Raw genomic sequence first — 13906 nt, 5'->3', positions numbered from 1 at the left:
GTTTATATTTACTAAATTAAGCCGTATTATGAACATTTTCTATCAGGTCAGTCTTAGTTGTATGGCTAGAATAATAAATTCATTAGAGAATAATGTTAAAATTCTGAATTTGAGATATTCTTGTGGACATGAAACACAGGCCAAAGGCTCTCCTAATACCCTAATCCCAATTCTTGGGCTAGGCTCTGACAGGAATTACTCCTCTTGTTGCTATTTTGACATTGTACATGAAGAGATTTTGGAGCAGGCTGCCCCTTCTCAGAAGGCAAATTCAGTGTCTCTGACCATGGTATATCATTAAACAAGATGGTCTCAACCTGATGTGAGTCCTCATTAACAAACCAGCAGGACTTATTTCAATGTTGTATATCCATTCCATGACCCCATCCCCAACTGGCCACACACAAGTGGTTACTGTACATGACATCACACACCTGAAGTAGAGGCCAAAAGAACAAATGAGGAATGCAATCTTAAGGTGAACCTTTCCTGTTGGGATTGCCCCTGAGCCTATCTCCCTCCCCACTACTTCATCCTGCTGGATCACAAAGTCAGTACCATTTAGCCATCTAGTGTAAGCTTAGGGAGGGGGTGACAATCACTTAAATAATGAAAGCATAAGATAATTACCCCACTCTTATTGGAGGGACAGAAAGCAGGTTAGGATATCCCCTTCTTATTCAATGGTGAATAAATGGATAAATTATGAATTAATAGTAAATACAGAAAACCCAAAACAAAAACAGAGCCTATAAAATGAACTTGTAAGATAATAAGAGGAAATTATATCATGTAAGAGATGGAGAAAGAACAGTATAAAAAATTTTAAAAGAGGGAGTAGAGTTACAAATAAGAATTAATAAACTGGAAAGCAAAATACAACAAAAACAGCATTAATATATTAAAAGACGTGGACTTTTTCAGGGAGAAAACGAAACATATTAAAAGGCAGAGAAACATCTGGTAAGAGTAATTCCTTCAACGCCTGAAAGAATTTTACCTGGTAAATTATCTGAGCCAGGCCTCAGAAAACATCCATCCACTTTTTCCTATGGCTACGATTTATTGCTATTTTCTATGTTATTGGCTTATTTTTGTACTGATATGATTCGATGTATAAAATCATTCATCATAATTTTAATTTACTGTGGAAGATTTTGTTATTATAATTACCATAAACATACAGCTTCATACAGCAGTGAAATAATAAAACACCATTTCCTCAGTTGGTGTTCTAAGCAATATTGATATGCCGGATGTTATTGTGTTTAAAAGGGAAAAAGTAGTTCTTTACTCAAGTAAGTTTAGGCAATGTTGAGTTAGGTAAAAGTTTAAATAGTTTTTACTCTTTTAAACTGAAGAACATACTCCTTTTAAGAAAATAATACTAGGTCAAAATTTACTACATAATGACTGTCCAAGAGGGGCTATAGTGTACAGCATTTTGCAAACTTATTAGACCATGTCCCAGGGAAATAGTTTTTCAAAAATTGAAACATGTATAATATCATGTATGAAATGAGTCGCCAGTCCAGGTTCGATGCACGATGCTGGATGCTTGGGGCTGGTGCACTGGGACGACCCAGAGGGAGGGTATGGGGAGGGAGGAGGGAGGAGGGTTCAGGATGCGGAACACAGGTATACCTGTGCCGGATTCATTTCAATATTTGGCAAAACTAATACAATATTGTAAAGTTTAAAAATAAAATAAAATTAAAAAAAAAAAAGAATTGCTGCAGCAAACATAGTCTGGTTAAAATGAGAAATAATACAAGAATGTCACTGCCACTAATTTTTTCTTTAGCATGAATTGTTTAACCCATGCTGTTAGAATCTATGTTATAAATTTTGAAAATAATCTATCATTATAAATTTTCCATTGGTATGATTGATTACCAGAAAACACTCAAAAGGATCAACTGAAAACCTTTTAATAGATTTCAGTAAACTGTCAACTTAAAACTAATCTATGAAAATACATTCTTCCCTTATAAAGCAAAAATGCACAACATGGGTAACACACTAAGAACTCCCAACTCCAGAATTGTTTCCTATATATCTGTATTACTAGGAATATATTTATTACAAATTATATGGGGCTTAAATAAATAAAACTCTTGAAGGATGTAAAAAGTGTTTTTTTTTTTAATGAGGCAATATATCATGTTTCTGGAAAGCATTGTAATTCTGTACTTCTCACTATCCTATCAATTTAAGACAATCCTAACCAAATCACCAATTTATTTGGGGGGAGTGGCTATCTAGTAACTATAAAGTTCATCTGGTAATATAAACATGTTGGAATCAGTAGAAAATTGTGAAAAATAAAAGAGATCAAAAGGAGGATGTGCCCTAAGAGATATGAAGTCATATTTCTAACTCAATAACTACAGGCTGGTGTACTGGGGCTACAATGTTCAGTGGTACTAAAGAGAATTCAAACAGAATAAAGTGTGTGTGTGTGTGTGTGTGTATGACATTTCAAATGGAGGGGGAATGTGGACAATGAAATAAATACTAGGTAACAACAGTCTAAACTTGAGGGAAAAATGGTAAAATATGTAAATCTATTCACCAAAATAATTCCAGACAGGGCAAAGGTACTTTTTTTTTTTTATAAAAAATGAAACCATTAAAATTAGAGAAATACAGGACAAGATTTATATAATCCTTGGGTTGGGCAATCCTTCTAAACATGATCCTATGGACAGAAGGCAAAAAGAAAAAAATTTATTCATTTTTTATTTTTTTAGTCATTTTTAATGCATTTTCCCTGTGCACAAGAGAAATAACTGATGGAGTCAAAAGATACAGTTTTCTTTATACACAGCAGTTAAAAGTAATGCAAACATCACATGACACTTTCAGTGAAAGTTACATTTCCAATTACAAATCAAAATGCGTACTGGGATCTCTTTATGGGAGAAGCTGAGAAGGAAGTCTTAAAAAAGCACTTTCCTGGCATTACTATACTGATCCTTCAGGCTGCACTAAGATTAAGTTCATATACAATCAATTTGCAAATGTTGACACGTCACACTGTTTTCTGTACAATTAAATGTATACTTAGAGATACCAGGATAAACATTTCTACTATATTTTAACTGAACTTACCTAATCAACATTTTCACTGAGAAGTTTATCAAAGATGCTGTAAGATTCTACAAAATTGTGAGATATACCGAGCTCCAGAAATATTTCTTATATTCTTTCTCATTTTGGTTATACATATCTGCTCAGAGATTCTGCTGCAATTTATCGAGATGTACAGTTCCAATTGTGCTTACTGTACTGTGTATAAATATATCAAAAAAAGATCAAATAGTATAAATCTTACAGCATTTTGCTAGCAAAAATACATGCCAAAGTCACAATAAGCAATATTGTACCACAAATTATAGAGCTTCAATTAATCTGTCTCTGTTTTTAATATTTTCATTCTACATTAAATTACTATCATAGGCTAATGTTTAATGCAAATAAATTGGACATCTGTAGGACAAAACTTGTTCACCCAACTGTAAACGTTGATATCTGTTTCCAAAAATCACAATAAATGCAGAATAAAGAAGTGTTTGCATGCAACACCTTTGAGTAAAACAGCATTGATTCTCACCATTCAAAACAGAGGAAGGGAGGGAAGGAAGGAGAGAGGGAGGGAGGAAACAAAGAGGGAGGAAAGGACTCCACCTTAAAATGCATATTAAATTTATAACTAGACAAAGTTGAAAGAATCAAACTGAAAGTAAAGCACAATTTTGTGTGTGTTTAAAGATTTAAGAGCCATTATCAAAAATAAGATACATTTTTTCCAGGTACAGAAATGTAATTACGATGGCTGGGAGCCCAGCAGCCTCTCAATGGCTGCATTGATGTCGCCTCCTGTTGCTATTAGAGCCTGCAAGTTTGCTTCCCGGTTTAAGAAGCCCATTGCGTTGAGCTGTTCCAGTTGTTGTTGAAATCTGACTTCTGGATTTGGCAGCTGCGGAGGATTTGCACCAGCCAGAGCCTGCACCATTTGCTGAATGAACTGCTGGTTGGGTCCAGATTCCGATATTGGGCTCGTGGTTTCACTGGGTGCAGAGCTAGACACAGTAGGCCCAGGGGGTGCGCCTGTGCCAGTGGAGCCAGGGGGACCTGCAGGGCCAGTGGGTCCTATGGGCCCAATGGGACCTATGGGCGTAAACGGGACTATGGGGCCAATGGGGCCTATGGGTGTGACTGGGCCTACAGGGCCTATAGCTGTTCCCAGCACCCCCACCCCCACACCTGGAGTGAAGCTTGGAATGAGGCCAGGAGCTTCAGTGGCTAATGTCTGTAGCCCCTGCTGGATCTGCATTAAAGCCTGCATTGCTCTTGGGTTTGACATGGCCGATAACGTGTCTGGATTCTGCATCTGCTGTAAAAAAGTCGGGAGCTGTGGACGCATCTGCTCCTGCAGCTGAGGATTTGTAGTAAACACAGGGCTATTCAGCATCATCTGTGCAGCCAAATCTGGATTCTGGCTCAGAGACTGCATCATGCTTCTCATATATGGTGCAGACAGCATATTCTGGATCAGCTGGGGGTTTTCCGTTATCTGTTGCAGCAAGCTCTGCATTCCTGGGGTGCTGAAGATACTGGCGACATAATTGGCTGCAGCCACTGTGTTTCCGGTAGCACTGCTGGAGCTACTGCCAGATCCACTGCCACTGCTAGTTGTTGTGCTAGTGGTCGCAGAACTCTGGGTAGCCGGTGGTGGCGCCCAGGGATTGGGTAGTGGATCACGATTTTCTGTGCGGGAAGGTTGTGTGCCTTCCCCAGAAGAGGAACTGCTCCCCACGGAGGCAAATGGGTTACCACCAAACTGCTCTTGTGCAGCATTAAGCATGGGTTCTTGAATGTCAGTGTACATGCGCCGTAAAGCATTGTAGCCACCTGGGATGCTTTCAAGATTGCTGAGAGCCAGGTCTTGATTTCTCATCATTTCCTGCATCATAGCTGGATTCCTGGCGATTTCGAGGGTCTGCCTCATTATATCTGGGTTGTTTAGCAGGTGACTGATTTCTGGGTTTCTTTGAATCAATTGCTGCATCTGTGGATTGGCCATAATGAGCTGCCTCATCAGATCAGGATTCGAAAGCATGCTCTGAACAAAGGGATTTTCCATGATTTGGATCATCATCTCAGGGCTGGACAAGAGCTGCTGCTGCATCTGGTTCTGGAGCTCAGAGAAGTTAGTCGAGCTCAAGCCGAGGCTGCTAAGGCCTGCAAGTCCTCCAAGGCTCCCCAAACCAAACGGGTTGCTATTTGTGGAAATAGGTGTGGAGTTACTCCTGGGAGTCGACGCGGTGGTAGTATTAGTTCCCGCGGCATTACTAGGCTGTGTGGACTGGCCCTGAGGTCGGTTCTGGCTTTTGATGACAAGGTGAACAGTCAGTCCATCATGGATGCCATGTTGGATCAAGGTATCTTGATCTTTTAAGATTTTTCCGGCAAAAATCAGCACTAACTGATCTGTTTGGGATTTGAAGCGTTTCGAAATCGCTTCCTTAAACTGCTGGACTGAGCTGTTCTCGGGCACTGCGAACTCCTCTTTCTCTTTGGGGGTCTTCACAGTGACTTTGATGATTTTGGGCTCGGCCTGGGTAGAGGCTGGGCCTTGGGCCGCAGCAGAGCCGCGGGAGGGGCGCGGGGGGCCGCTGCTCTCGCCATTCTCAGCCATGGCGGCCGCGGTGACGCAGGCAGTCAGGGAAGGCGCCGGCAGGCGAGAGAGAGAGAGAGAGAGAGGAAAGAAGGAGGCACTGCCACTGCAGGTTGGGCCGGACCGGGCGGGGAGCGCGGAGCACGGTACCTCTGTGTTGAAGACTGCAGATCACTGGTCCTCCGGTGAAAAGAAGGCTCCGTGTAGGCCGCGGTCCGCGGTCTCGGCGCTCCGGTCTCTGGGCCGCCGCCGCCGCCGCCGGGCCGCCGTGTGATCCCACCGCGCGCTCTCCCAGCAGCTTCTGCAACTGCTCCGCCCGCTCCTCCCCGCCCCTTCCCCTCCCCCAGCTCCGCGCTCTCCTCCCCGCTGCCCCCCCTACTGAGGCGGCGCCAGGCCCAGAATGATAGCTGCAACTCGGTCAAAATTAAAAACTTATGTAGTAAAAAAAGAAAATAAGGGAGAGAAACAGAGAGAAAGAAACGAAAGGACAACAGCAGACAAGCGAAAAGAGAGGGAAAGAAAGAGAGGAAGGGAAGCCAGCTTCTATAAAGGACATTAAAAGCTAATGGAAAAAATATATATACATATATATATTCCATTAAGCAGTAAAGTGAACAGGTGAAAGCCTGAATCGAACCGACCCCAATTAAAAGATCAAAAATGAAAAATAAAGAGCACTGACAAAGCAAAAAGGGAAAGGTGAACACTACCCTTAGAAGGGAAGAGAACTGGGCAGAGCCTGCATTTTACAAAAGAAATGCAAATGGCCAATGGGCATATGAAAGAATCATTAAGCTCACTGGCAAGCAAAGAAATTAAATTGAAACAATGAGATTCTTCCTCTGTCTTATATTGGAAAAGATGAAAAATAATAATAGGCCTTATCTTCAGGAGAGAGAGAACTGAGAAAATGTCCTCTAATGTTAATTTTGAAGTGTAGGTTGTGTAAGGCAATTTTAACATATATATCAATATTTTAAATATTTCCACCTTTATTTGGAAGTGCCTCATTTAGAGACCTCATCTATGAAAATAATTGGATAAGGATGCAAAAATACATATGTAAAAATGTACATGCACTACAGCATTCAAAAAATTATTTTAAAAGATAATCAGTATATCTTTACACAGGATTGGTCAGATATATTATATTACCATACAAATATGCACTGTTTAAAAAATAAGTGGTTATTTGTATGATATAAACTGTACATGAAATAGGGAAAGTACATAGTATTTTCACTGTCAGCTTTATATTTATATTTCTGTACAGTTAGAAATTATACAATCATTATGTCTCAATACCAAAAAATACAGCAAGTATATTTTTATTTTAAAACTATTTCTAAGCAGTTAGTATGTGTAAACTGTCTTTAAAGATGGTGAATGTGTAAAAAGAACCCTGAAACACTATACACCAGTATGTTAATGGTGGTTATTACTTGGTACTGAAATTATGAATAATTGTTCCTTTTTTAAAATAAAAGTATTAATTTTCTGACAGCTTTTATAAGTATGCTTTGCCTTTACAATTTTAAAAAATGAGAAGTTATTTTGGTGGGAAGTTATAGGTAGAAATTGACAGGCATACAATAGTAGTGGCAGCTATTAACATATTTGTCTAACTTAATTACAGATTAAGTAGAAGAAATAAAGATCTAGCACTTGAATAATAAAACAAATAACTTCAAATTTATGTATAAATTTCTAATTCTGGTTTATACCATGCAAAAAAGTACTTTTCCCCCTAGTTTTCTGCCAGCATTTAATAGCATTTGAAGCATTAGGACACAAATACTTTAGTAACCTTCAAGAAAAAAAAAATAGGTATGTGATGTCTATCAAGAGGGGAATGTATTAATATAGTGTGATTAATAGAATACAGAAGATAAAGGGAATGAACTAGATCTAAATAAATTTATATATGTAGATCTCAAAAACCTAATTAAATAGAACAACATTCTATGGTGTGTGTGTGTATATATATATATATGAAGCTATTGAAAATATACTAGAATGGTTCATACCATAAATTTGCACCCATGAGGAAGAGGGAATCAAATGGTACACAGGACAGTAATTAAAAGGAAATTTAATTAAATCACTAAAAATGTATTTCCTCTTTTATATGGAAGCAGATATGGCAAAAAAGCAAGAGTTAATTCTAGGTGATAGGGACATTTTTTGATTAAACTGTTGTGTTTTTTAGATTTTTAATTTTCAAAAAAAAAAAAGAAAAATTAAGCAAATATCACAGGTCATCTTCTTTGATCTCAGTAGAATAAAACTCGACATTAATGAAAGTGTGAATGAAAAACCATTTGAAAATTAAAACAGAATTAAACACTTTGGGGACAAAATACAAGTGAAAGTTCTTAGAGTGAATTTAGGGAAATAGTAGTAATAAAAATAGTAGTAATGAGAACATAAACGTTCATAATATGATGGGATTTCCCTATGTGTGATCTGAGGATCTCATTTAAAAATACAGATTTCTAGACCCCACTCCAAACCTATCAAAATATAAATGGTGCTCAGAAATCTGCATTCTTACCAAGCTTCAATTTAATGGTATTTGATTTACTGGGTAATATGTAAATGAACTCAGAGTCAAATCTATGCACTCAAAGATCTTAACTTCCAAAGAATAAATAGAAAATAAATTAATTAGATATTCAAATACAGAGGACCAAAAAAAAAAAAAAGAGTAAAGAGAGAAGCAGGGTGATGGCTACAAAGTGATAAAATCAAACATTAATGAATTAACAAATTCAAAAAATAAAATGTGTTAAGAAAATCTAAGAAGTTCTTTGAAGAACAAGTTAAATAGATAAACTATTATAATTAAGTGATTCTCTTAGAAGTCTCTCACAAGAATACAGCAAAACATAGGAGCACAGAATAGGAGCAGAAACATACTCTCTTCTTGAATTCTCTTATAAGCATATTTCTTTTTTTTCCCCTACTGTAAACTTTTTCTTAGAGAGCAGAAATAAAAATAAATAGTTAAATAGCAGTCATCCTGAATTCTTCCATAGAGGGTAGTATCTGAGAAGTTCAAAGACTTTGTCAAAGAGATTCTCCCCATGGGAGATGGAGGTGGACCACAGTTTGGGCTCAGTAGATACAGATTTAGTGTTATTTTGGCCATTGTTTTCTCCCTCCACCTCAGATTCATTGAGATATAATTGATATATGCTGCTGCTGCTGCTAAGTCGCTTCAGTCGTGTCCGACTCTGTGCAACCCCATAGACGGCAGCCCACTTGGCTCCCCCATCCCTGGGATTCTCCAGGTAAGAACACTGGAGTGGGTTGCCATTTCCTTCTCCAATGCATGAAAAGTGAAAAGTGAAAGTGAAGTTGCTCAGTCGTGTCCGACCCTCAGCGACCTCATGGACTGCAGCCTACCAGGCTCCTCTGTCCATGGGATTTTCCAGGCAAGAGTATTGGAGTGGGGTGCTATTGCCTTCTCTGAATTGATATATAACACTGTGTAAATTTAAAGTGTACAACTCATTGATTTGATATATCTATATAATGAAAAATGATTACCATTGCAACATAATCAGATAGATCTCAGGTGGTTTCAACCTGCAACAGATTGAAGTGAGTCTTTGGTTCTCAACTGGAGACTGATGTTGGGTTACAGCAGTGAGAGCACAGAATCCCTAGCCACTGGACCAATTGTCAGTGACAAGGTCCTGGCTCTTTGGCTTCGCTAAAAAGAATTTCCACAAGGACAAAAAGTAGTGAAATAAGTAAAGTGCTTAGGTAGGTGGAAAAAAGAGCACAGTACATGTGTATAGACACACAGGCAGACTCCAAGAGAGAGAGAATTGCAGAGTTGTGCTTTCGTGATAGTATGGATTGTTTTTATGGGGCATTTCTTCTGGGTTTCCTTTGGCCACTCATTTTGATTTGCCTGGTTCAAAGTTCATATTTGGTATATCTCAGGATCCTCCCATGTGTGCACACACATTGCTTATACAAAATGGGTTCCACCAAAGAAGCCTATAAGTAGCTTGGCATCACTCCTCTTCCGAACTCCAAGAAGATTTTCTGTGAATGTATAGTTGTTGAGGTCCCATGACTTCAAGAATGAGAAATATGTGGTTTCTTATCTTCTATCTGGGCAAGGCCCAGCTTCCTCTCTCAATTGTCCTGCTACTGATATTTTGGAGTTTTGGTTCACAGGGAATGAATCTCCAATCACTTTACCCTGGTGTAGGGGCAGCTACTTCTTGCCTCAAATCCCCCTTGAGAGACATAGATGCCATGAAATATTTATTGGGAAAATGAAAAGTGAAAGTCTGTCTTCTGTAGCTTCTTCAAGCTAGTCAGGGGCTCATAGATCCTACCTAGCTGGAGTCACAGAGCTCTCACCCTGTCTCTTTAAATTGGCCCCATAGTGATTTCTATTGTTATTTCAGCAGTATCTGCTGTGGGGAGTGGCTGGAGTCCCTGCATTACCATTGTCCTGTGATGTCCTAGAGAAAACAAACTAAATAATTAGATTAGAGAAGCTGGAGCTGAAGACTGGTTAAAGACTATTATAACCAGAGGCTCAAGCAAGGGTAGGAATCTGGTTATACAAGGTCAGCATATCTTTGTTAATCTCGAGCTTAAAATTTAGTGTATTTCTCTATGTCTAAAATGGAAGGTCTGAACCTGTTTGTCCCAGACCTCCTTCTTGGACTGAAAGGTATTAGTTGCAGATTTGCAATAGTATGGGAGACAAGAAAGCACTAGGCAAAATATAACATAAAGCAGTATGGCTGAGAAAAGGAAGGTTATAAGAAAATGGAAACCTCCCATAATAAAGTTTTTAATACCTTTTGGGATCAAGGAGAACAAGTTAGAGAACCAGTTTTCAATGTCCTAGCCCATACTGAATTGCAAGGATTGATGGTTAATTGTTGAAGCCAGGTGGTTTGTTGAGTTTTCTCAGTGTTGGTCTCTACTTAGAAAGAGGTGTTAATGTATGTGCAAAAAGAAGTGTTGGCAATTGCACATACTCCTCCCTGATCTGCCAACAGATAATCCAGGGGCAGATGGTTGTTAAGTGTCACCTTGAACAGACAATCTAGAGACTTCTGTAAATTAGTAAGAGAATTAGCAGTATTAGTAATAGCAGTGAGAGTAAGAGATAAATTTTGAAGAACATGTTGGTGGGCAGCTACCCCCTACCATCATAACAAGATGTACCCAAAGAAATAAGCACCTCTGTCTGGGATGCCACCAGGTTAATTGAGTAAACAGTTTTAATGAACTTGCCCAGTACTTGGATTCATTTAAGAAGTGGATTAAGATAAAAGTAATCAAGGTTCCCAGCTTACACTGTGTGAGAGTAGAGTTATTACATAGGCAATTATTAGCCATGGTTTCTTATCTATCTGACATAAGAACATGTATCCTGGTGGAACAAAACAGACTAACTCACCCAAGGTTTTAAAACCTAGCCATTCAATGCTATAGTTCTAAAAATGTTCTTCAACTACATACTGAAAACTTTCCATCCATGTCCATCCTGATAACTGTTCCTTAAATGTGGATCCTTCTTCCATTGGGTAGCAAGTTAGAGTTTGAGTGCAAATAGGTAACTAGAGTTCTTGTTTATGAGGGGCCATTGTAAAACTCTGGGATGTTTAAATGCCAATTCTTCATCCTTCCAATTTGACTTCATATTCTCCTTCTGTTTCCAAGGAGAGGGTTAGGCAAGAGACATTAGAATTTTCTTCAGTAGGAAAATGAACAATTCTGACTCTGTACATTACTGTTCCTGAGCCTTGGATTCTTGGTAGAAAACCATTTTTCCATTAGGAACTTGTTTAAAATTCCTTATGGGATGGAAAATGGGGCCGCTATGACCCATAATGGTCTTACCTCAGGGTAAACAAATCCAGCATTCTGTCAACCAAGTGGTGGAAGCAAGAGTTTGTGCAATGCAAACCAGAGAGTTGTCTGCCCATCCTGTGGCTAAAGGAAGTCTGCCCAGAAAAGCTAAGGCAATTAATAGATTCATAGTAACACCAATCATGGTCATATATAAATCACCTAGCGTGAGCAGAGAAATTCAGTGAATTCAAAGAGAAAGGGTGAGAGTGAAGAAGACAGTAGTTATCTGAATCTACTGAAGCCCAGGGCATGGGCTTCCCAGGTGACACCAGTGGTAAACAACCAGCCTGCCAACACAGGAGACATAAGAGATGCAGATTTGATCCCTGGGTCGGTAATATCCCCTGGAGGAGGGCATAGCAATCCACTCCAGTATTATTGACTGTAGAATCTCATTGACAGAGGAGCCTGGCAGGCTACAGTCCATATGGTCACAAAGAGTTGGACATGACTGAAGTGACTTAGCATGCATGCACCAGAGCGTATCAATTATTCTGTACGTTAATTAAAGTACTTAGAAGCAAAAGGAAAATAGTAGCTATGCGTACTTAGCCTAGGGTCTAAGAAGGTGTTTTTTTTGTTTGTTTTTTTTTCTTTTGTCTTTTTGAATAGGAGCTTCAGGTCTTGTAGTGGCTCACCTGGGAATTTTCAGGCTGTCCTGTGAATTCCATGTCCTGTAGAGACTCAGAGGAAGGGATGGACTCACAGAAATAGCTGGAATGTGGAACTTCAGGTTCCTGTAACGTATCAGTGGAGACAAGTTTAATCCTGGACAGAAGAACCCAGCTAGTGACTCCTTAGAGTTTAACTGCTGTAGGGGTGCTCAACAGGACATGGTAAGGACCCTTCTATTTTGGGAGCAGCTGTCCACCAGGTCTTTAAAAATACCTAGTCCGCAGGGTTTTTAACTGGGACTGTCATCTAGAGCAGGCTGTATTCTTTTGCCATATTCTTGTATAGCTTTCTGGACTTGGCTTAGGTTTAATTTATACAAAATCCTGACATACCCAAAAGGTATGGAGTTGTTTGTATTTGGGTTGCTTGGGCCTCATATATCTTGTTTTCTATTTGGAGATAACTGTCTACTTCTAGGGTTTATAATATATCCCAGATATTTAACTCACTGCTTTGAGATTTGTACCTCTGTCTGACAGGCTCTGTAACCCTGAGTTCCAAGGAAATAAAGAATTTCAATGGTATTTTGATCTGAGGTCTCTATGCTGCTGCTGCTGCTGCTGCTGCTAAGTCACTTCAGTCATGTCCGACTCTGTGCAACCCCATAGACGGAAGCCCACCAGGCTCCCTCGTCCCTGGGATTCTCCAGGCAAGAACACTGGAGTGGGCTGCCATTTCCTTGTTCAATGCATGAAAGTGAAAAGTGAAAGTGAAGTTGCTCAGTCGTGCCCAACTCTTAGCGACCCCATGGACTGCAGCCTACCAGGCTCCTCCATCCATGGGATTTTCCAGGCAAGAGTACTGGAGTGGAGTGCCATTACCTTCTCCGGAGGTCTCTATGGAGGGACTAAATATTGAAATATCATCTATATACTGTAGAATAGCACTTTCTTTTAGGTGTATTTCACTTTGTTACTTTCCTAGGGCCTGGGTGAACAAGTGTGGGACTGTCCCAAAAGCTCTGAGGCAATACTGTCCAGGTATATTGTTGCATTTGGCCTGAGTTGGGGTTAGTCCACTTGAAGGCAAACAGACATTGTGATAAGAAATGAACTTGGATCCAAAAGAAGACATCCTTGAGGTTGAGTAGAGTAAATCATTTAGCATCCTCAGGGATTTGGGTTAAGATTTGGGTTAATATGCTATAAGGATTGGCCATGAGGAAATATATAGGGACCACTGCATTCACTGCTCTAAGGTCTTGAACCATCCTAAGCAATCCATTTGGCTTAACAACTGGCAGAATAAGAGAATTGCATGGAGACTGGCAGGGTACTAAGAGGCCATGCCTTAAGAATTTATCTGTGAGGTGTTGTAAACCCTTTTTCACTTTCAACTTTACGGTTGTCTCGTCTTAGGTTAAGCATTTTCTGGCTAAGACTAATTCTTACAGTTTGGGCATTTATGGCCTTTACAGGGATTTCTTTGTCCCATACTGAAAGGTTCACTGCTTGTAGAATATGGCTAGGAGTAAGACCTTGCTTTTCCAGCTGGTCTGTTTTAATCAGAGTCAAGATAAGGGGCTTGCTTAGAGCCTCCTAACTGGAGTATGGCCCTGAGGGATCTCAGAAGGTCTCTCCCCAGTAGTGGGGTGGGTTACTCAGGTACAACTAAAAAGGCATGTGAAATCAACCTCTGCTCAAATTGGCAAAT

The 13906-nt window shown here is 39.5% G+C and overlaps 1 protein-coding gene across 1 annotated transcript; it reads right to left on the bottom strand.

The window, feature by feature from the left end:
* Nucleotides 1-2725: 2725 nt before the first annotated feature.
* UBQLN2 (ubiquilin 2) lies at nucleotides 2726-5983 on the bottom strand. Its single transcript, XM_061410275.1, has one exon. The coding sequence runs from the start codon at nucleotides 5702-5704 to the stop codon at nucleotides 3830-3832; it is 1875 nt and encodes a 624-aa protein (XP_061266259.1). The 5' UTR covers nucleotides 5705-5983; the 3' UTR covers nucleotides 2726-3829.
* Between the last annotated feature and the right edge of the window lie 7923 nt (nucleotides 5984-13906).

The sequence above is a fragment of the Bos javanicus genome, chromosome X (assembly GCF_032452875.1).
Source record: "Bos javanicus breed banteng chromosome X, ARS-OSU_banteng_1.0, whole genome shotgun sequence".
NCBI lineage: Eukaryota > Metazoa > Chordata > Mammalia > Artiodactyla > Bovidae > Bos > Bos javanicus.
The sequence above is the reverse complement of the archived record's forward strand: the minus strand, read 5'-3'. Positions and strand labels throughout refer to the sequence as shown.